Source organism: Plectrocnemia conspersa, unplaced genomic scaffold (assembly GCF_051122295.1).
Source record: "Plectrocnemia conspersa isolate PC_06_02 unplaced genomic scaffold, ASM5112229v1 ptg000011l, whole genome shotgun sequence".
In the NCBI taxonomy this organism is placed as follows: Eukaryota; Metazoa; Arthropoda; class Insecta; order Trichoptera; family Polycentropodidae; genus Plectrocnemia; species Plectrocnemia conspersa.
In genome coordinates this window covers 4,298,148-4,320,754 of record NW_028277175.1, presented here as the reverse complement: position 1 = coordinate 4,320,754, position 22,607 = coordinate 4,298,148, and the positions used below count along the sequence as shown (strand labels likewise).

At 32.4% G+C, this 22,607-nt stretch overlaps 2 protein-coding genes and 1 long non-coding RNA gene across 7 annotated transcripts in view; 1 reads left to right on the top strand and 2 right to left on the bottom strand.

Moving 5' to 3' along the window:
• Positions 1 to 22,607, top strand: part of Hr39 (Nuclear hormone receptor FTZ-F1 beta) — a 39,933-nt gene that overhangs the window by 6,537 nt on the left and 10,789 nt on the right. The window contains exon 1 of one of the 3 annotated variants that reach the window (XM_088198452.1): positions 13,805 to 13,965. The exons of the other annotated variants lie outside the window; for them this stretch is intronic. The gene's annotated coding sequence lies outside the window, so the exon portion shown is untranslated. Of the gene's footprint in view, positions 1 to 13,804; positions 13,966 to 22,607 lie in introns of those variants that run through there. 3 annotated transcript variants of the gene reach the window in all.
• On the bottom strand, positions 1,476 to 8,344 carry LOC148229169 (uncharacterized). Its single transcript, XR_015811479.1, has 3 exons — positions 5,783 to 8,344; positions 2,195 to 5,119; positions 1,476 to 1,540 (listed from the first exon to the last, which is right to left on the bottom strand). It is a non-coding gene; the product is annotated as an uncharacterized LOC148229169 (long non-coding RNA).
• LOC148229168 (uncharacterized) lies at positions 17,068 to 22,476 on the bottom strand. 3 transcript variants are annotated; one of them, XM_088198577.1, is made up of 3 exons: positions 21,053 to 22,476; positions 17,554 to 18,285; positions 17,068 to 17,488 (listed from the first exon to the last, which is right to left on the bottom strand). In XM_088198577.1, exons 2-3 carry the CDS (start codon positions 18,078 to 18,080, stop codon positions 17,323 to 17,325), a joined length of 693 nt encoding a protein of 230 aa, XP_088054703.1. In that variant the 5' UTR covers positions 18,081 to 18,285; positions 21,053 to 22,476; the 3' UTR covers positions 17,068 to 17,322. The 3 variants fall into 3 exon arrangements, with proteins under 3 accessions (XP_088054703.1, XP_088054704.1, XP_088054702.1); XM_088198578.1 differs by having other exon boundaries at positions 17,554 to 17,735; XM_088198576.1 differs by having other exon boundaries at positions 17,554 to 19,245; positions 20,022 to 21,205.

Genomic DNA, 22,607 nt, shown 5'->3' with positions numbered 1-22,607 from the left:
GGTAAATATAAATCACAATAATTATATAATATTCTAATGTAAATGTTTTCTATAGGAAAAAATATTAATAAATTAAAAGGTACGAAATAAATTAACGTAACAAAAAATATTTATTAACTCTGTATTGATTTAAAAAAATCCACAAAAGCCGAATAATGTATAATAAATATGTAAAATAAATTAACAAAATTTAAAAATAGAAAAGTGTTAAAATATATTATTAAAATATACTAATATCAAAAGTAGTAAAATAAATAAATGCAATAAAACGTTGAGAATCACTGTTTTTTCTATAATTTACTATAAATGCAATAGAAAATAATAACAAATAAATAACAACAAAAATCATTTTGGTAAAATACGTAAAATTAACTCACTCAGGTGTATACAGTCGACCTCCCCATAGCGTAGAGATTGGGACTTTGTTATAGGAATACTAGGTTATAGGGGGTTAGATTAGGTTCTTTCAACTGTATTTTGGGAATTTAACGAAATCAACGATTTTTTTTAAGTACAGTATAACCTCAGTTTTACAAGTATAATTTGTTTCGGAAACATGTTCGTATTTTAAAACATTCGTATATCAAAGCAAAATTCTCTAAAAGAAATTATGAAAATTATAAAATATTTGAATTTATTAATTATTCATATCGGAATCACTGCTGTCTATCACTGATAACCCAATGATATATTTTTCTTTTGGGGGAAGTTAACTTATTTTTTTTTTACTAAAAAACCAGAAAATAGTCATTATATTTATATTTTTAGAATAAGAAAGCCTGTTTCAAAATTGAAAAAAAGTAGTTCTGATTTTCTCAAAATTAATTTCGTTTTGGTGAATGTACTCATTTTGCATTGTTGTTAATGCATTACGGTTATCAAAATACATTTTTTTCTTATTTAAAAGTTAAAACACAATCAATATTGTATTCTATAGTTTCAAATATTATAGAAAACAATTTGAACGAAGCAAAAAAACAATTTTACGACCAAAATTGAAGCGTCCAGTACCCGTACGCCTTCTAGCTGCGGTACCTCAATGTGTAACAAACAAAAAAAAATGTATATAAAAATTATATCATACATAATTTTGCTTTTCGCGTTCATAATCTTAAAAACCTTGTCTTTTTATTTATTGCTGTCCAAAATTCTTCAAATCATTTCGTACGCTTTAAAATAATATTTTTAGATTTATTTGTTAAATATTTTTGTCGAACGACAAAAACAGTTTTTAATTTTTTTGTCAAAGAAAAAAAAAATGGAGAACAATCCAGCTCTAAATACCACGGCTTAAAATTGAAATCGTGTTGCTGTTGAAATATGTTTTAACTTATTTTTTATGGATACATGAAAACGGTTTTAATATGAGCTTTAAAATTGTGTTTCTTCTCACTTTTTTTTACTGCTTCTTAGACCTATTATCATTCAAAGGATACTTTTAGAATGCATGGAATTAAGAGACTGCGTCATAAAAGTTTGTTTTTCAATTAGTTTTTATTACAAATATTACGTGACATGTTTCTCCAACGCATCATTATGACTAGGGATTCCAATCCCGGGATCCCGGATCCCGAACGATTTTCAATACCCGATGAGTTCCGGGATTATAAAACATAATCCCGATTTTTTCGGATTGATTGATTTATCAAGCACAATCGAATTATTATTGACAACATCGTTATATTTCGTGTACAAACTTGCGCGATTTGTACGTGTCATCTGTGAATCTTTGAGGCTGTGAGTCTGAACGTGCTTTTTCAGCAGCAGGCTGCTTAGGAACCAAAATCAGATCAAGGCTTAATGATAAAACACTTAAAGCTTTGATGTTACTTCGTGAGTTTTATTCAAAATAATGTTTTCAATTAATTGTGTCTATGAATGTACATATGTACATACATTGTCAAAAGTTCATTTTTTTCTTCTCAAATAAATATTTAAGAACTTCCCTTTTTTATTTTTATTATATTATTTTCTATTTTAAGCCCAATACTAAAATTATACGTACTTTATACATTGTACGTTATAAAAAACAGATGTAAAAATATATTGTATTATTCATTTTTAATTATTTTTATCGATAAAATAACATGAAAATTATCCCGGGACTGGTCCCGGGATCCCGGGATCGACTAATTGCAATACCGAAATCCCGGGATCAAAATTTTGGTCCGGGATTGGAATCCCTAATTATGACCATTATATTTAATTACTATACAATTTCAAAAGATAAATATAAAAAAAATTCTGGTGAACACCTAAAATAGATGAGCTCCATCCCACATTATTTTTTCCAGCTCCTCATAGCTATCGCCGAAAACATAGTGTTAGGCACGCTCGTTGAGAAGTTTAATGGCTCGTTCAAAAAGGGCGGGTGGTTCTTCCCGACCGCAATGGGCAAGAATAATGGAGGCGATCGCGAGCATTGACCGGTTGTCGACACTGCCCCTTATCAACTTGAAAAAGTGTATCATTGAGTAGACGCTACGCCGAGAATGCAATTTAAAAAAAATATAATTTTGTCAATTTATTAAAAAAAAAAATTAAAATGCTTTACATTTATATCTATTCTTATCATTATTTAGTAAAAAAGTAAATAGAAAAAACGATATCTGCCGATAGTAAATTACGTGTCGTGCAACGCGTAGTAAATCACAATTTTCATTGAACAAATTATTTACAATTTATCTCATCAATATAATATTGTATTTTAGATAATACGTGTTTGTTATGACTGTACAATAAACTTACATGATGTAGATTTCATGTTTACTATATTTTAATCAACGATCTTGACCTGGTATTTTCTCTAAGTCTTCAATATACATTCCAATAATTATTATCAGTTGCATATGTACATATATGTATATATCTTTGAAATAGTTCCAACACCTTTCATTTTCTCATCAAGATTTCGCGTATTCCAAGTTGCAAATTCCATGTAGTTCAAACCCACCTTCTCTTTTACACTAAAACATGTGTTACGCGAGACTATATTACTAGATTAGTTGAAATATGATTCGTATGATCTTGTTATATCGGGGTTTCTTCAAAGATCTGAACTTTCAACTTCACAAAATCGCAATATACTATATATTTGGAATTTTCGACTTTCAACTTTTACATTTAAATGTCAACTCATTAGAATTGAAATTATCCTCTCGTCTTTTTCAGGAATCGCATTGTGTGTTGTACTGCACAGAGTACTGATTTTCCTCGTTGGACCTAAATCGCCGGTCTCTGTCGCGAGCCGCCTTTTGTAAAACGTCGACCTCGAGTGACCACTCGCTCTCTGGTGTCGCGTTCGATTCCGCTCGCGAATCGCTTTCCCCTCCACCGAAAAAAGTTTGCTAATCGCTGCTGCCGTCTACCCCCACCCTAACGCCGCCAGCCAAGTTTACCTTTTACCTGGTACACGCCACGATGTGTGAGTGTATAAATATACCGGTAAATTTGGGCCAAGCCACTCTCCGACTCTTTCTTTGTCTTCGAACGTAACGCAAACGTAACAACGTGAAGTCACGGTGACGGATCGCAGCTAGCGTTATGCAATAGTTTTTTTGTTAAATGTGTGTGTGACGCAATTCGCGTCGGTGACCTTCAGTACCGCCATTTTCGACATTTGCCAATTAGGCGTGGATCGGTGGTATTTGAAAGAAAAGTCTTTGAGAGACTTTTATTACGATTCATAAATATTTTCTGAAGTGTAATGCTTCAGATGCGATCTGTAGAATACACCAGAGTTGCGATCGCGTTCTTTATTCCTATTCTTTCCGGCCAGGACATCAGCGCTCGAGAACGCCCCTCTGACTTGAACCATCCAGTTTCTTAACGAGCTTATCAAACACTAATGTTTTCAACAATAGATACTTTTGGGTTTGTGCCACTATAATTTTTTTTATTTTACATAACAGTTTCGTGATTATTTGTATGATGTACTTAAATGAGTAGACGTTTGAATATTACCATATAAAGTATATATACAGCTGTGGCCAATTGAAAGTTGACATGGTGGTTCCTATACGTATTTTGATTATTTTATCAACTTTGATGCATTTTTTACACGTTTTTGAATTTATAATAGATTACTATAATTGTTAACTTTCGTTTTCCGTTAATATTATAATTGCGTCAATTCTGGTAAAGGTGTATTTTTTTCGTCGTCCCAGCAAGTGCATGTTGGCGAGTCTCCATCTCAACACGTGCGCGCGACCTTTTTTTTTTGCTTCTATTCATAGAAAGCAATACCGAGGACGTTTAAAAATTAGAAGCTTGTAAATAAAACACTTTTATAACATAATAACAAAATTATTTTGACATAATTTCACCTTTATTTTTAATAAATTCTTGTATTCTACCAGGCTTCGATAAATACAGATTTTTAATTATTTTAAGATCAATCTTGTCTTCCCACATTTCCATGATGTTTTTTCAGCTCGTTTAAATTTTTTGATCGTTTTTTTTCTAAATTGTTGTTTAATATAAATTTTCAATTATGTTTCAAGTTTCCTGGCTATGTTAATGGTGTAATTCCCATTAACTATTTGAATTGAGTAATCTATAGATAAAGCATTAGCTGTCATGCACTCCCAGATCATCACATAGGGTGAGTGCTTGATGAATCGATTAATGCATAAGGGATAAAACTTTTTTACGGCGTAGAGCCGCTTACCATCTGTTCCAAACAGATTAAATTTGGATTCGTTGGAGAAAGCCACTCTTCTCCAATCTTCGACGGACCAATGGCGATGAGCTTTTGCCAATTCAACGCGATTTTTTTATCATTTTTTCAGTAAATAGTGTTTTTTTTTTCTTTAACCAAACATCTATTCACTGTCCGTCTCGAAATATTCGAGATTTTACCGTGATCGACATTTGTTTAGATCTCTCCATGATTTTGGGTTTGTCTTTACATAACCGAGGCTAAGGTGCAACTGAGGAGGCTTTACAGGTTAAAATATCTTATTATTACCACAGATGCACTCGATCATAAAAAAATACAATAGTACAAATTAAAAGGAATTCGTGAAATATTGCCTATGAAACTCGATTTACGCAGTTATAAGACTTTTTTTAATACTTTTAAAATTTAGTTATATTTGGTTTCACACCTGTGCCGCAACTAGGGATTCCAATCCCGGGATCCCGGATCCCGGGATCCCGGGATCCCGAACGATTTTCAATACCCGATGAGTCCCGGGATTATAAAACATAATCCCGAATTTTTTGGATTGATTGATTTATCAAGCACAATCGAATTATTATTGACAAAATCGTTATATTTCGTATACAAACTTGCGCGAGTTGCACGTGTCATCTGTGAATCTTTGAGGCTGTGAGTCTGAACGTGCTTTTTCAGCTGCAGGCTGCTTAGGAACCAAAATCAGATCAAGGCTAAATGATGAAACGCTTGATGCTTTGATGTTACTTCGTGAGTTTTTTCCAAAATAATGTTTTCCATTAATTGTGTCTATGAATATACATATGTACATACATTGTCAAAAGTTCATTTTTTATCTTCTCAAATAAATAAATAAGACCTTCCCTTTTTTATTTTTATTATATTATTTTCTATTTTAAGTCCAAGACTAAAATTATACGTACTTTATACATTGTACGTTATAAAAAACGGATGTAAAAAAATATTGTATTATTCATTTTAAATTATTTTTATCGATAAAATAACATGAAAATTATCCCGGGACTGATCCCGGGATTGACTAATTGCAATACCGAAATCCCGGGATCAAAATTTTGGCCCGGGATTGGAATCCCTAGCCGCAACGATGCACAAACGCACGGGTTTACGGCTTAATCTCACTTCTTGCATTTGACCTACATCTGGAACTTCTTCCACTGCCCATGCAGTGTGTCCTGAGTTGCATTTTGGAGTGCATTTGCTTGTTTATTTTATAATTTATTTATGTGAAATCCTTTTTACTAGTTGTAACGAAGGCTTTTGTGTGTGTTATTGATGAATGATCATTATTAGTCACAGTCATTAACGCGGGTTTCAAGAATGAGATTGCTACAAATTTTATATTTTCTTTTTTGAAGCGCCTTACATCTAATATAATTAATTATTTCAATTGTAACTTTCACAACATCGTCCAAATTCAATACTTGTTGGTGGATTATACAGTAAAATGAAATAAAATTCTCCTTTGGATGTTCCTTTCATAGGAAATATTTTCAGTTCTGCTTCATACTTTTTGTTTTTCCCTGAATTACTTGTACTTCCAAATGTTATAATTTTTCGGTATAAAATGGAAGTGTACCAATTTTTCCTTTGTACAATAAAGAAAGCTGTTTAAAAGTAAATTAAAATAAATTAATTACTAATATAATTTTATAATCCCTACAAAAAATATGTATCATATTTTGTATTTTTTAATCCTCGAGTACACGCTCTCATTTAGCACGTTCCCTATCTACCGTTTTATCGGGGAGTTTACCGTAGTTTATCGCTGGAACACTTTCTGTTGATTAGAAATGTCGAAGAAAGTGTGCTGTTATAAAGCCGATGTTAAAAGATTCCAAGAAGTTTATTATTTACGTGTTTTAAAATACTAGCAAATTGCCTAAAAACCGTCGTCAAATATGTTCTTTTACTTTAATCATTAAACCGCTTCATTAACAGATAAGCACGAATCTAGAAAAACAAAATTTTACTACGACCGGCATATTATTATTTTTTATTCATGATTGTAAATTTAAAGAAATCATCAATATTTTCAAAATTCACAATCATAATTGGAATCGACCAAATTTTATTTCGAGGTCGACTGGTCGATTGCGACCGACCGGTTAGGAACCCTTAGTTTAAATAGTCGTAAATATTTAAAAAAGTTTATTTGGTCATTCAGCGCAATTTTTTTATGTATTATATTATATAAAACTTATGCTCAGATCACTCGCGGGAGAAATTAAAATTGTATTCTAGCTGATGAACATTGAGACAATATCACTGGTGTTAAAACGCCAATCATCGAGCAACAAATGTTTTTATACTGATTTGGCATTATTTAGAATGCTATGCTCTTAAGATAAATTTCTTAAGAATTATTTTCTCATAAAAATCAATTGTTTCAATGAAATCCTTGACCATTAGTTTATTCGAAATACCAATCAAAAGTTTAAAACCACGTGTTTTTTCTTATCTATGTTACATCTCACAGCATCAAGAGGGACTTGCGACGTCTCTCTTTCTCCGCGTCTATTTCTGGAAGTTCTTTTTAAGCTCGTTACTTTTTTTCATTGGCGTTCCGATCGACCGACACACACACATGCTAAGTCGCGCTTCTAAATATGTCTCGGCGGTCTTCTTCCTCCTTTGAAAAGACCCCGAGGTCCTCTTCGTCCCTGGCGCTTCTCGTTTTTTTGCTGCTTGGCGATGACTCATTGTTCTTAACGAGGCTCTTCAGGAAGCCGAGGCATTCCACCGCGGCGGTGATTCATCTCGATTGCGTTTTTGCGTTCGAAACTTTTGACGGGTGCATTTTCAAGAATCTGACCGGTATCCGACCGGCGCGGGTGAAATTCATTCGATGGCATTGGACTGACGGTGCAGGCATTTCCGATTATTGATTCATACAAGATATAAAACGGTTTCAAAATAGTTTTACGAGAATTGCAAGGATGGAAACTCAGTTAATGTTGAAATGGTTGGCTTTGCTTGTGATTACAATTTGGTAACCGTTTTTTAAATAAGATATTTTTTCCTTTAAATATCATATTATTTTTGAAAACTAGATGTCCTGATGCGATTATTTTAAATGGACGAATGGGAAAGAGGCAAATTTAGAACCAATCGCGTTAATGTTCCGCTTCCGTTACATCTTTAACCTTTACTGGATAGACTTTTTTCTTATTAAATCCACTGCGGTTCAATTTATTTAATTACAAAAATTAAGCGTTTTATATATAATTTATTTAGGGTATACCCTGTACCTGATCCAAATGTTGGGACCACTACTTAAAAAAACCACTCAAGAATGTAATTACAAAAGAAAAATTAATGCTTTATAAGGTTTAGGTTTGAACAGTAATTGTCAAATAGAGTTTCATAGACATTTTAGAGCAGCATATAATTTCACTAGTGCCTATCGGTTCAATTATATTTTTTTTAGTAGAAATATATATTAAAGCTCAATTTTTGTGACAGTATAGATTTCTTAATCACCCTGTGTATGTTCGTTAGCAAAATCCAATGTGTCAATTTTTTGCAAAATGGCGACAAGTATAAAAATTTAAACACTCGTAACTCAGTAGGTTTAAATTTTAACGAAAAGATCGCTATACATGAAACGTTTAGAAGCCTAAACTACATCCAAATAAAAAAAAAAAATTTTTGCTTCAAAACAAGCGATGTATCAGTTCGATCGGACCCCCATACGAGCCATTTTGAGACTTTCAGAAGAGTTAATGCTCTTAACTGCTTGGTTTTAAAGATTAAAAATTAAATTTTTAGTATCGTATAGAACTACCGAACTATACGTTTTGTATGAAAAAAATATATAATTTTTTTATACAAAATGGCGGCTAATGTAAAAATACAAAGTATCATAACTTTGCAAAATGAAATCCTACTGAAAAATGTCGTATGTAAAAAGTGTTTAGAAGCTTAATTTGCATTTAAAAACAATTTTTAACTATTTTTTTTTTTTAATAAAAAAAAAGTCTTACGGTAAATTGACCGGGCCCCCGAACTAGCTTTTATGCGACTTGGCATATAGTTAACGCTCGTATTTGGTTCCTTTTAAAGATATAGACTTGAATTTTTGATACGAAATAGAGCTTTCGAATATACTTACGATACCGTTTAAAAAAATTAAAATTAAAAAAAAAAGTTTTTTTTTTCCAAAACACGTTTAGTGTTATGAGTCGATCGACCCACCATATATACGCTCATAAGATTTGCAATATAGTTAAGGTCAGTGTGAGCTTATTTATACATATTTAACTGGTGAAAATATATTTGGACTTCAGTGAAAAATATACATTCACTGGAACATTTGTAATTATAAGCATGTAAATGTATATATATATTACTACATATATTTTTACTAGCACTTGTCAGATGAATTATATTTTCACGTCAAAATATATATCTACCGGTGAAAATGTATTACGGTATGATTTCGCTGAAATAACATATTTTCAAGATAGATTTAATTTAGATTTTCTTTGAGGGATAACCCATGAATTTCTAGTTTAATATTATATAAGGGACGTCATTTCAGCTTTATTAAAATATTTCTATTTCAAACAATTCATAGTATTTAATTAAATAACATGCATTTTTATGGCCAAATTCAAGGGGGGCTAATGCCCCCACCCCCTAAATGACGTCTCTGTATTGAACGACCTGACACATCATCAAATAATTATGATGATGATATATTGATCGATCTGTTTTCATTTAAGTGATTCTAAATGAATTTAGCTAACACAGTCTAATTTTATGAAATTCAACAATATTATTCTCAGACTTTAATTTAATTTAATTACATATAGTACATTTTTAACGAATGCGATACCAGTACTTCAACGTTCATTTGTGAAAATATCGTTAAGAACCGATGACGCAAATATGCGTCATTTGTATAATTGGTAACAAAGCAAATAATAGCGATGATCCTTAAATTGTATTATTTATAAATAAAGAATTTTAAAGAACGCTAAGCTGTGGATCGCGTACCTGCCAAAATAGTATATAAAATAAATATAGTAAATAAATTATAGCTATAAGTAAATATAAATATAGTAAATAAAATACAGCAAAATTATTCTCACACATTTTCATGAAGATTAAATTGCTTTTGACGTAAATTTTTGACTTCTGAGAAGTGATAATTATTTTTTGTGACCTCCAAGCAACTAAAATTCGGTTTGAATATACTTTTATTAGTACTCTCATATCAGAAGTTCGTAATATATTAAAAGTAGTATCCCTGAGTGACTAACGAAATAAATTTTATCATCATGTCACTCAAAAATAGTTTCAAAAAATAAAAAATATATTTGGCATGACAATATGCCTTTGGAATGTAATTGTAAAACCATTTTGGGCATGACATATTTACATGCCTTTGGAAATCAATTATTCGTAGTTTTTAACTATTTGAATATTGAATAAAAAATGTAAAAAAGTATTTGAAAATTTTTTCTCGGTTTTTACTGATATTAATTTATTTAACCAAGTAATAAAAAAAAACTATAAATTAATATTTGATTAAAAATAATTATTAATTAATAATAATGTCTTATTATTTTGACAAGTGTCACATGTTTATAGAAAAATTTAGGGTATACAAATACAATAATAATAATAAAATGACGTCCCTGTTTCTCAAAATTAAAAATACGAAAATTCATCAGGTTGCAAAATTTCAGAAAATATGATGCACGTGTTCCAAGATCCATTATGATAAATAATAAACCATTCCTATCGTAGGTTTTACCGAAAGTGCACTTTCGCTTATGGCTAATTCTACGAAGTCATATTAAATATCGGCAACATGACCTTTTAAATTCGTCATGTTTTCATTTCACGATGTGAAAAAAACACGTTTATTTTTCAATTAAAGTTTGTAAGGAACAATATTAGCTTAAATACATAATTTTATTCGAATTTATGTTCGATGACTTACTATCTGTTGTATATAATTTTAGATCATATTTGATTTACATACATATATCGTATGTTTTAAGAATTAAGATCAGTTGCGATTGAATTAATTCAGCAAAATTGATGGAACATTTTAAATACATACATTTATAGAATTTATTGTATGTACAATAACTAATAATAATTGGAACGAATTTTATATACATATCGGTGCTTGTTTTGTGCGGATTTGCATATAAATTAAATGACTAGAAAAAAAATTAAAAGCGATTGAATTATTGGACTAATTAAAATAAAATCTTTGCATCTTGAAACAACAAATACAAATAATTTATAACTTTACAAAAATTTGCGACGCACACCTGTTTTTAAGATAAGCGTTAAACGATAATAAAGGGTGGGTCATTCCAACATTTTGTTTCTTCCGACGAACGAATTCTGCGAATTCGGTCATAGTAAACACCGCGCCGCCACGAACATTCTATTCACAATTTTTTCGTAAGCATTTAAAATATTATTTTTGAGAAGCTCACATTTCGAAACAAAATAAAAGCGCATAAAGGATCATGATTTTAGAGCTGCATTAGTCACTCGGGTATATTGAAAAATAAAATGATTACCCGCATTGCTTAAGTATACAAATTGATAAACCTAGTAGCAACGTGTCTGGAAGTTTACGAAACAAGATTTGAGGAGTTTTTATGTAATGTCTTTTGATAATAGTTAATGTGCAAAATTCTTAGGGTTTCTGAAATTCAAATTTCTCTTATTTTATTTATTCAAACCTTTGATGTAGCTTTCTAGAGGGCCATTGTTCATTGTTAGAACCCGCACAAATTCATTTTTGAATCACTGCGTTGAATAAAAATGCAAATTACACAATGATCATCAACGGAAGAAGTTGATAAAACATAGTAGAGTCTCATTTCAGCACATTTAAAAAAAATCGAATATGAATAAGAATATAAAGTTACGACTATCTAGCTACACTGGTCACTGACAGACACAGTGGCAATTTCGCGCAATGTCCGCAAATGTTGCGCAACTCGGCCGCGATGAACTAACTATAGTTGCACGTAGTGGTATCGCATTTCGGTTCGATTTTCGACAGGCTAATTTGTGCGTTCGATTATGAAGCGTTCGACCGGTCCGAGAGTTGCGACAATAACCGGCTCTCTTGCAAAACCTGGTCTCGTTTTTCCTCTCTCCGTTAGCGGCGGCCTGAGTTTGTTCCAAATACGATCCTACCTCTCCTCTCGGTGCTGCGCTGGCTGCTTCACTCAACCGGAAAAAGCTAAAGATTTATACACATTTCTTTCATATGTGGTCTGAAAGTTCTGGGGGTGAACAAAAATTGTGCATGGTTTGAATGTAAGAAGACCCAGAATTAGAAAGACAGAAGAATCCTAATTACATGCTCATCGTCTAAACATGCATAGCTATGCTTGTAACTTCATAAATGGGATCGAGGACCAGAACGGGGTACAAAATAACCCCATTCAAATTTAAATATTAATGAAGTCAAAGTTAATTTTTTTCGCAAAACAAGAATTTTGGGGTTCAATTGTACCCCTCTTAGGAATGGGAAGTTGGGCTTCCGATCCGATCATTTTAATTTCAATATATTTAATTTCTTCATATAAAATATATGTAAAGGATGTTTTTTTAGATGTTTCTTTTTCGAATTGAGTGGGAACGCTCGGTAACGAGCGCAGCCAGATCATTTTTTTTTTTTTTTTTAACGCGTTTATTTCAGAAATATTCATGGGTACAATAGTATACAGACATGTTAAATACACAATACTGGTTTATAACCATTTCCATTGTTTACAATTAAAAAATTAAAAAATAATAATAATAAGTTATCCCTAAGTGTAATAAATTAAAGATTTAAGGAAAAACACATAAAACCTTTTACAAAAAAAAAAAAAAAAAATATTTTTCAAAATATACATACATTTATAAAATATAACACATACATAATTAAAAATACAATAAATCAGTGAACTAAAGCTGTTATTGTTTGCATTTGAATGTTCTAGAGCAAGATGTGCTTTGGCATTTTGTGTACATATTTAAATTTAAGTCCTTTTTTGTCGTAGTTACCGATACTGGATATTAGTGGGTTAGTATGTTCTCGCGAAATGTTTTTATAATATTTATCCGTGTGATAATAGCAATGTTCTTTTATTGTTGGAATTCTATATTTTTTATGTAACATGGGTTGGATGTTACATAAAAAATATAGTATCATGGGTTGGAAAGCTGTCCGACGAATCATAACAATGCAAAGATCATTCAACAAATTGTTGCGCTGTTTTATTCGACCAACGAAATATGTCCACACCTCTAGTGAGTGAAATTTGCTTGATGGACACTTCGAAGGGCGAATCATGCAACGGGCTGAATGCTATTTGTCGCCCGATGGCGTATTGTTTGCACAATCGCTATGCACCAAATTTTTTTTATACATTTCGTGTTGTTTACTTGTTCCTTTATGTACAAAAAACCTTATTTATCATCTAGACATTACGAGATACATTGTGGTGGTACGTTTAGTTAGTCTTTGTTTGTATACGCTATTGTCACATTCATTCTTGTAATTATTGTGTTTTTTTTTATTTTTTTAGATTAAATTAAGACCATTGTGTCCTAACAGGTTACCCCAATGCGCCACGATGGTCGAAAACAAATTTTAAATTTATAAAACATAATATTATGGTGATTTACTGCACGAGTTGACGAAGAAGAACCCCCCCACATAGTCAATTTAAACAACTACTTTATTATTTTTGTAAATTCATACAAAGTAAAAATGCGAATAGATGACAAAACGCTAATATTCGCCCCTGCCACTAGGGCGCGCAGCTAATTTTAAAGTATTTTTTATAGTTTTTATTTTGTAACTGGTCATTATAGTCTTAGTTTTATCTTTTTCGAACGCACAACGTAACAAACATAGTGTAAACATTACTTTATCAAAGCTCTTCGTAAGCTGGAGAAACTTTTGGTCCAAAAAGGTCACATAAAGTGATAGATCGATGAGCGGGTCGGGTGGTCAAGTGGTAATCAAACGGGCAGCGGTACCCAATTTGGGTCGTGTGTCACACGCACGCACCCGCCCGACAGATAAGTGACCCGCGGGTCAGGGAGCGGCCTCGCAAGGACGTCTGCGGCGTTTCTAGCGCCGCCGTCCGGCCGACGGGAGAACTGTGGTGCGTGCTTGCGCGCGTGCGCACCGCACTCGCCACAATGCACATCGCAGTAGCCACAGTGCGCATCGGAGGGATACACTTCGAGGTGCAGTCAGTGCACTTCGGCGCACTGGACTTCGATACGTACGTATCATTCGTGCGAATACTGTTGGTTAAAAAAAATAGCTGTACGGCTTAAAATTAATTTGAATTTATATAAAAAATATTTGTGAAACAATTTAAATATGCCATTTTAAATTTTAACCGTGAATTTTTCAAAAATATTAAAATTAGTATAGTATATCAATTGATAAATATGGACTAAATATTTTTCGCCGGCTTCAGTAGATGCAATTATTTACTTAACTGTTAACAGCAAGAGGAACATATTAAATTTATAATCTGGACATTCGTCATTCAATTCACTAGAGCTTTGTATCAATCTTATCAATGTTTCCATTCTTCTCAGTCATTTCGTCTGTGTGGGGAATTGCTAGGTTGTTTACATTTACCATACTTTTTCATTGTCAACGTCATGTTTGCAGTGTTCTTATTATTTTATCTTTATTATTCTAAATGACTACTCTTAAATGCATTTATTTCAACTTCCGCAGCAATTTGTTCTCCTCAAACAAAGATTTTCGAGGTTGCCCATTTTTAATGTCCTCCTTTGATATTTTCAAAATCTGGTCACCTTAAAATAGAAGAAAATTAATTATAAATCTGTTTTTTAACTTGTTCTGTTTTGTCACATTTCTGATTCGACATGTTATGTTATAAAAAAAATCTGTTCAAACCCAAACATAACCTGATGAAAGTCAATAATTTGAAAAAAATTGGAAATATATTTTGTTAATGCTCATTTTTTAATATTTTAATGCACAGATAATTCGTTTTAGTGCACACTACAAATAAAATGTTGCTGAACCTAATATTTTTTATTGAAAATAGATATTTTTATCATTGTAATGCACAAACAATTCGTTTTATGGAACGGAATATGTATTTAAATGCACATTTAATTTTTTTTAGTGTGGAATCTATGCGAGATTAGTACTAGGATCAATAAAGTTAAATTATCCATACAATGTGTTCAATAATGAATTTATATACTAAGTATATATATTTATGTTCTCGCCCTAGTACTGCGTCACGTAGTCTCAAAGTAGTATTGAAAATCGGATGATCTCTTAGAAGTGAAAAACGACTGCTTTATTGGTTTTTAATAGTCGCCTCGGTCCGTTTGGTGCGAGTTCCATTTAACTTGTTTATTCCAAGTTGGAAGCGAAGTGGTAGCATATTTATACTGTGGGACAATTCGCCTAAAATTTCTAAAAAGTATGATCCGTAAATTTTAACGTCAAAAGTCTTAAATCAATTTCTCAAGAATTTGTCAAAATTATCTATTCCATATTGGGATGCATAACGAAAAATGTTTCATATTGGGATGCGTAACCAGAAATCTCACAATTTACCACTAGATTAAATTTTTCTTGTAATTTTCACAATACAAGTGATGCGTAGTGAGAGAATAAACTATTAAGACTTTAATTTAAATTTGAGGAATGGCCAAAAATAATTGTAAAATCTATGGCATATTTAAAAACATCGCCATTTGCGTAATTCAGTTCAAAAATAAGTTTTATCTTTCAGTCTCGTTTTAGCTGATGCCAATGAATCAATCTCCACAAAGTCTTTAAAATTTAATCATTTGAATAATAAGTAATGTTGAAATATTAATTTTGGTATACCAACTCTATCCATTGCCCAATATCATTTTAGTTATTTTTGTATTAGAAATAGAAAGGCATGAAACCGCAATATGTGACTATGAAACAATCTATTTGTTTTGGAGCATTTTTTATAAAGATCTGAAGCAGTTCTTGTCATTAACAAAATTTGTTAAATTTATATTTATTTTTCTGGATCTTAATCTTACTCATTATCTTTTAACATAGTTTCCAATCCGCCCAATCCATTCGATTTTACTTTTCAATTGATAAAATGTCGTTTGAAAGTCTAGAAGGGAGAGGAATGCGAGCGTGCCAAGGTGAGTAGTTCCCTCGAACAACTAGAGTTCTAGAGTCTTTTTGGAACAATGCCTATCATTTGAACTGTCGCCCCTCGGTTGGAATATTTGCTTCTTTCTTGATCCCGAGGTTCAAGGGCGTTCCGCGACAATACTTTTGCATAGATACCTGCCAACCTGAAGAGACCCCTCCCCCACCTGTCGATCGCTCTAATTGTTTCCTTCTCCGAACGTGACCGACCTTGCCGACATTGGAACTATAATTTTTTTCGCGCAGCACGTGTTGGCATAATTGCGATTGTTTCGAATGGAGAGTGAAAAAATCCTTACGTGATTGCTATCAAAGACAAAGTGGAAACATATTATATTCATGGTGGTCTTTGTCTGTTTGTGCTTTTGAATGTTTATTATGACTTGATAACAATTGCGCAATAACACAGCATAAACAGAATAGTTGGGATGTATATCTCGTCACTTTAATCAGGTATAGAATTCTCTTTGTCTTTTTTAAATAGCCTGTTTGTATCATTTTATAAAATATAATGTCCAAGATTGTGTCCCTACAGATTAAAAATTAACATGCATCTACTGGTGGAAATGTATTTAGACTTCACTAGTGAATCATACATATTTTAGAGCATCATGTAATTTCACTAGTGTCTATAAAAATATATATCTACTGGGGAAAATGTATTTGGACTATAATAGTGAAAATATAACATCACTAAAAAATACACATTCACTGTAACATTTATATAATACATTCCATGTAAATGTAAATATTGTTATTTATGACAAAGTTGAACTATTTTACTAGCACCTGCCAGATAAAATATATTTTCACTAGTAAATATATATCTACCAGTGAAAATGTATTTAGATATGATTTTACTGAAATGACGTATTTTAAAAAATATTTTCAGGATAGATTCAAGTTGAATTAAAAACAGTGCGGCTGGCACAGACTAGTCAAAAAATTGTTTCTAAAACCCACTGATGGATTAACAGATTTTGATGATGGAGTAACAAATAAAATACTGGAAATTTTATCAAGTCATTGAAAATGGCTTCAAAAAATAGAAAATATATTGGACATGACATAGATGCCTTTGGACTGCAATGGTAAAACCATTTTGGGCATGATATGACTTCTAAAGGTTAGAGTCGATACTTGATTCTGTAACTGGACAATAAACTTTCATGTATTGAAATGCTTGTTATGTATATTGAAAACACTATATTAATTTATACTTTTACATAAACTTAGTTCTTAACATTTTGCTATATAAACTAATGCAAAAATGCTACTATATATAATACAATATAATTTATTAGTCCGGTATTATCATTGGACTACCGCTTTTCTCTAATTAATTTATGTAACGCCATTACATCATTGAGTCGTGCAACTTCGACAAGAACAACTATTTGTATAACACGTCTGTTATGTGCGTTTGATTCAAGGCAAAAAATCACTGCGATCCAATAATGCACCACTTTATCCATTCTATGTGCTTCGATACCCTAACCAGTGTTCCACCATCGGCTAGAATGGCGTATAAAGCAGGACCTCTGAAGACGGGTGATCCAGGCAGACTTCCAACCAGCTTTTGACGCTGGTCGATCATCAGCTCGTCCCTGAAACGTCGACGAAAATAAACACTTGTATTTGACCAACTGCAGTAGCACACCTGATGTCGAACCTCGTCGCCAGCATGTCGTAGCGGGTCATCATCGCTTCCATCCTAGGCGACGCCAAATAAGCGCAAGCATTCGATGACTGTAGATCCTCTATAGTTTTAATCATAGCCAAATCGTAGTCGTCTCCAGTGATATTATGAAGGGGATGAACTATGATCGTCTCGATGGCAACGCTTCTATTTACCTGCGTATACAAACTGTCAAATGTATTCGATTCTACGCAGCTAGCTACAGTCAATGACCACTTTGGTGACACCAAATTCGCTATACAGATAGTCTGATTATTTTCATCGATGATCAAAGGCATTAGATGTTTCATATCTAGTCTCAAAGCACTCTTTCCGATCGAATCTTCAATTCGACTAACATCATCGTCCGTAACATTCTGAGTCTCCAAGATCCATAGAATTGTTACAGTCAATATTAGAAGTATGATCACAAAGAGCACTACACTCAATATTGTCTCCAATTTGGTGAAGCTCTTCAGCCAAAGTCTAAGTGTCAGTTTTTGGCCGCCCGACTGCGGCATTTCGTCAAATTTACATTATTTAAAACAAATGAATAATTGATGATAGTTTTTTTTATAAATTGTGTAACCGGTTTAGGATGAGTCATCTCGGTTTGATAGTTCGCATTTGAGGTGTGTCATCCTAATGCGATTTTTTAGTGCGAAAAAGTTGTATTTTATAGCTCTGTTGTTGGAACGGTTCTTCTATTTTTAAGAATTATTTATTCTAAAAATAAAAATAAAATATTGCAATTTTGTTAACATATAAAAGACTACGAATATTTTAATTTAAATACATAAGTAGTAATTAGACACTTGATTTACATTTAAAATGACATAATAATCAAAAATATTTTTTAATGCCTGTTGGCGCTCATATATTCGTGGCTGGCATTCATAATCTCGCGCTTTGCATTCGAAACATTGCTTTTATGTTATTACTCACAACTCATTATTTAACTAAATTATTTATATGTATTATATTATTAGTAAGCTTTTAACGTTTTAAAAAATGTCGGGCATCGTGTTCCGTACATTTTATAATATCACTATTAGATTTAAAATCTTTATAGCTAATCAGAAAAATAATTAGGTTGACTAAGAAATTCCAGACATAATAAGTTGTGCAATATTCATGACACCACAGCTCACCGTACGAGTTCTTTTGTTTAATGGTCAAGATTAAAATAAAATTTATTTTCATAGCTTTTTGTTAGTAAATGCATATTTCTATGTCATACTATGACACGTATTTTTACACATATGTAGTTATATGCCGCTGCAACGAGATTTTACACAAATATTCAATAAGTAATAACTCACATGTAATATTGTACGCTGATAGCAAAATTCTTATTAGTTTTTCCCATAACATGTATAGCTTTTTTGTTATAGTCAATGTATAGATGTAGCGGTGATATTTGTCAAAAGACAAAGTCCTCAATGCTGCTTCACCAAATTCGCGAATCTCTTCGTTCTCTGGTCTCAGTGGGTTGATTCCTGATGCTGTTCTAAGTCGAACTCTCTCTCGAATTCGGAGTAATGTGAGCAAGAGTCAAGTTTTTTCGGACGAAGAGAATACTTATAAAGACCAATGGCTATACTGCTAAATCCTGTCTAAATGCACACCCAAACTAATGAAGCAATAGTACGTCTTCCGGGTGACTCTTTATAAGCAAAACCATCGCTATCGCTTCCCGATGTTGATTAAGACTCGTATTTTTCGGGTCAGAATTTTAGTATGGTTGTGGTCAGAATTTATATTTAAAGGTCAGAATATATTTAGATGGTCAGAATTTATATTAATTGGTCGGAATTCATATTAAATGTTTAGAATTATTTTTCCAGACGGTTAGAATCATTTTTTTTTAGTTGGCAATAGTTTTATCGTATAGTGTTGTTATTGCTGTAACGCTGAAGATTGGTACAACTAGTCGATCCGTCATTCGCATGTCGGCAGGTCATTATCATTATCAAGGTGTCTTAGGGCCAACTTGTTTGGTTGAGCTCACAGCATCGTCAAATACAAGCCAAGCATAGTATAATGTATTATTGTAAGCTTTTACTAAAAGTCATAGTTAGTGCATACTTTGTCTAGTCGTTGTATACTTTATCGAAATTTAACACTTTAACTGTAACTTATGTATGACAGAACTACCTAACCAAATTATTGTCAAATACAAGCCAAGAATGCTCTCTGATTACCTTCGCGTTCTACATACAATTAAATAGGTTCGTTAAGTGTTATTCATGGAGTGTTCAATGTTCTGAGCGACGCTCGCTCGCTTCCGCTCATTCGCACCTAACCTATCTAACAGCTTTGGTGCAAGCTATATATTTTATAATATATTTATAAAATAAATAATTTATTGCCCATTTATATTTATAAGTGTTATAATATTTTTTTAATCCACATAATCGTTCTTTATTTTGACTCTGATTGCCCCGTATTATTATTCTGACCGTATGTTATTTTTATTCTAACCATTTGATATTTTTTCTGACTTAACTTAATCCTTCTTTATGATGGATTATTATTTAACATTGTTAGAATATTGGCATTTTTCCCATTTTTTTATAAAAATGTACAAAAAAACATACAACGAATTTATATGTATATATAAAAAATATTTTTGTCAAAATACATTATTTTTTTATAATTTTGGCGAAAACTTTCTTAGATTTTGAAAATGCATACATTACCTAGTCAATATATGCACTTTCAAATAATTTCAGTTACAGTACACATAAAATAATTTATGAACAATGTAACTGGTTATTGTATATGCTCTCATTTTTCGATGTTTGTCAGAATATTCTAATTAAATATAGGTATTTTAAACCAATTATGTAAGGTAAATCTTTTTGCCAATTTATATAATCCTCATTTAAGTAGATTCGTTGTAGAAGATTCATGTGGTGTTCACTGTTCTGATTAACACTATTTTATTATTCGCTCGGGGTTAGGTTAGTTGTCAAACATGCTCATCTGTCAAATATTGTTCGTTGACGATATAACTAACTCACGTCGGAGAGTTCACACACTCACTAGTTAAATCATACATTATCTAGTGAAAGTGACGCGAAATGTAGCGTTGTAAGCTTTTAACTAAAACTCATAGTGCATACTTTCTCTAGTCATTATATATTTTATTGAAATTAAACACTTACTGTAACATATGTACATATATATGACAGAGCAACCTAATCCAATTGGAATTAATTTTATCATGTCTCCCGATAACAGAAACGTACAAAATAATTCAATTAACTAATTAGTTGTGAGTTACTACTAAGTGAAAAGCATGGTTTCGAGCGCTAAGCGCGAGATTATGAGTGTAGAGCGGAAAATTATGGGCGAATTGATAAATAATTATTTTGTTACATTGAATAACACAATTTGACCTCGTTTTTCCATTAAAATACATATGCCTAAGTATTCAATACAAGGAAAACAAATATCGGCTCTCCTCTCGGCCGATCTGGTGACTCACCTTACTCGACTCGCCGACATCTCACTGGTACACATATGCATGAATGTTCTGCTCTCTTCTCGAGCTAGGACGAGTCACCGGTCGGCGCGGCGGCGAAAATCATACCAGATTTCGTAAACGAAGGTCACGACGTATGAGTGCGACCGCTCGAACAGTGGCGGCGCGTAGCGTGTATGCATTTATATTAAATGAGGTTTTCGTTCAAATTCATGAAACGATCATACCAAAATACAGCTGTTTTTATTTGACAGTTTTCAGCACTGCGCATGCGCAAATCCATTTACATTTTGTGACGTTTCCATAAACAGCTGTTGCGTATGACGTACGCCAATCTGTGAAATATTTTAAATTTATGAAACCCACATACTATACAATTTTATTTTATTATCCTTGCTTTTGAATTTGAAACAAATAACGAACGTATAAATCGCTTAATTTTTTACTAAATCAAGTCACGCACGATACGATTTGAATTTGTTATAAATAATAAAATTCACGAAAAACCAGTGACATTATTTATAGAAGCCGCAGCTCTTCCGAGGTGAAACGAGAATTTTCACAACTTAGTATTAGACATACAGTGGTACTTCGGTTTTCGTTGACTTCGGTTATCGTCGGTTGCCTCGGATTTCGTCGGCGTTGCCAGTTGCTTGCCAGTGTCAGTGTTTTTGTGCTTTTGTGGGTATTTGTAGTAATACATACTACGAATAATTGCCTCGGTTTTCGTCGGTTTCGGATTATCGACGAAAACCGAGGTACCACTATATTGGACCTAATGATCATTAATTTGATAGCTTTGCCGCTCTTTTCATGGGACTCTACACCACGTGTTCAATCATGACTCCAAAGTCAACATCATTCAGTTAATGATAAACGTGTGAGATATATGGAATATAAATACTTTTTATTTCTTAATTATAATAATTAAGATGTAAATAAAAAAATGAACTGAGATGCGAGCCGGTTAATACAATTTTATATATTTAAATATCAAATCTAACCAAAATCATATATAAAATGTCAAACGCATCTATTTTTGCGCAGTGAGAGGCAAACAGTAATGGATTCTAATAAGAAAACTTTTTTTCACAATATTATATTGTCGTATATTCGTGCATCTTCGTTGTGTGAATTGCACGAAAATCACAACTTTTAACCAATTGAAGATGTTGAAAAGATGAGGTATGACTACGAGGCGTCTGCTGCCTTATCTGGTATTTGCAATCGTGCGTCACACTGTCCAACTTTTGAACGCATGATAAAACGTTACATCGTCCAAGAAAATTATTAAATTTTCAGTAAATAAAAATATGGTTTTATTTGTGAATTTGAATATGAAAGTGAAACGTGTGTATTTCTTAATACGATAGGTTTTGAATATGAGCGTGTATATTGCTTAATTTTTTTTCAAAGATGGCGCCGATTCTTCTATCGAGTACGTTGTCGAATTTTGTGAATGGGTGCTTTTTGGCCCTCGGGAGTCTTCGCGTCATGCCGCCGGTTCGCCGGTTGCCGGTTGCCGGTTGCCGGTTGCGTTCGAGCCGGCCGCCGCTTT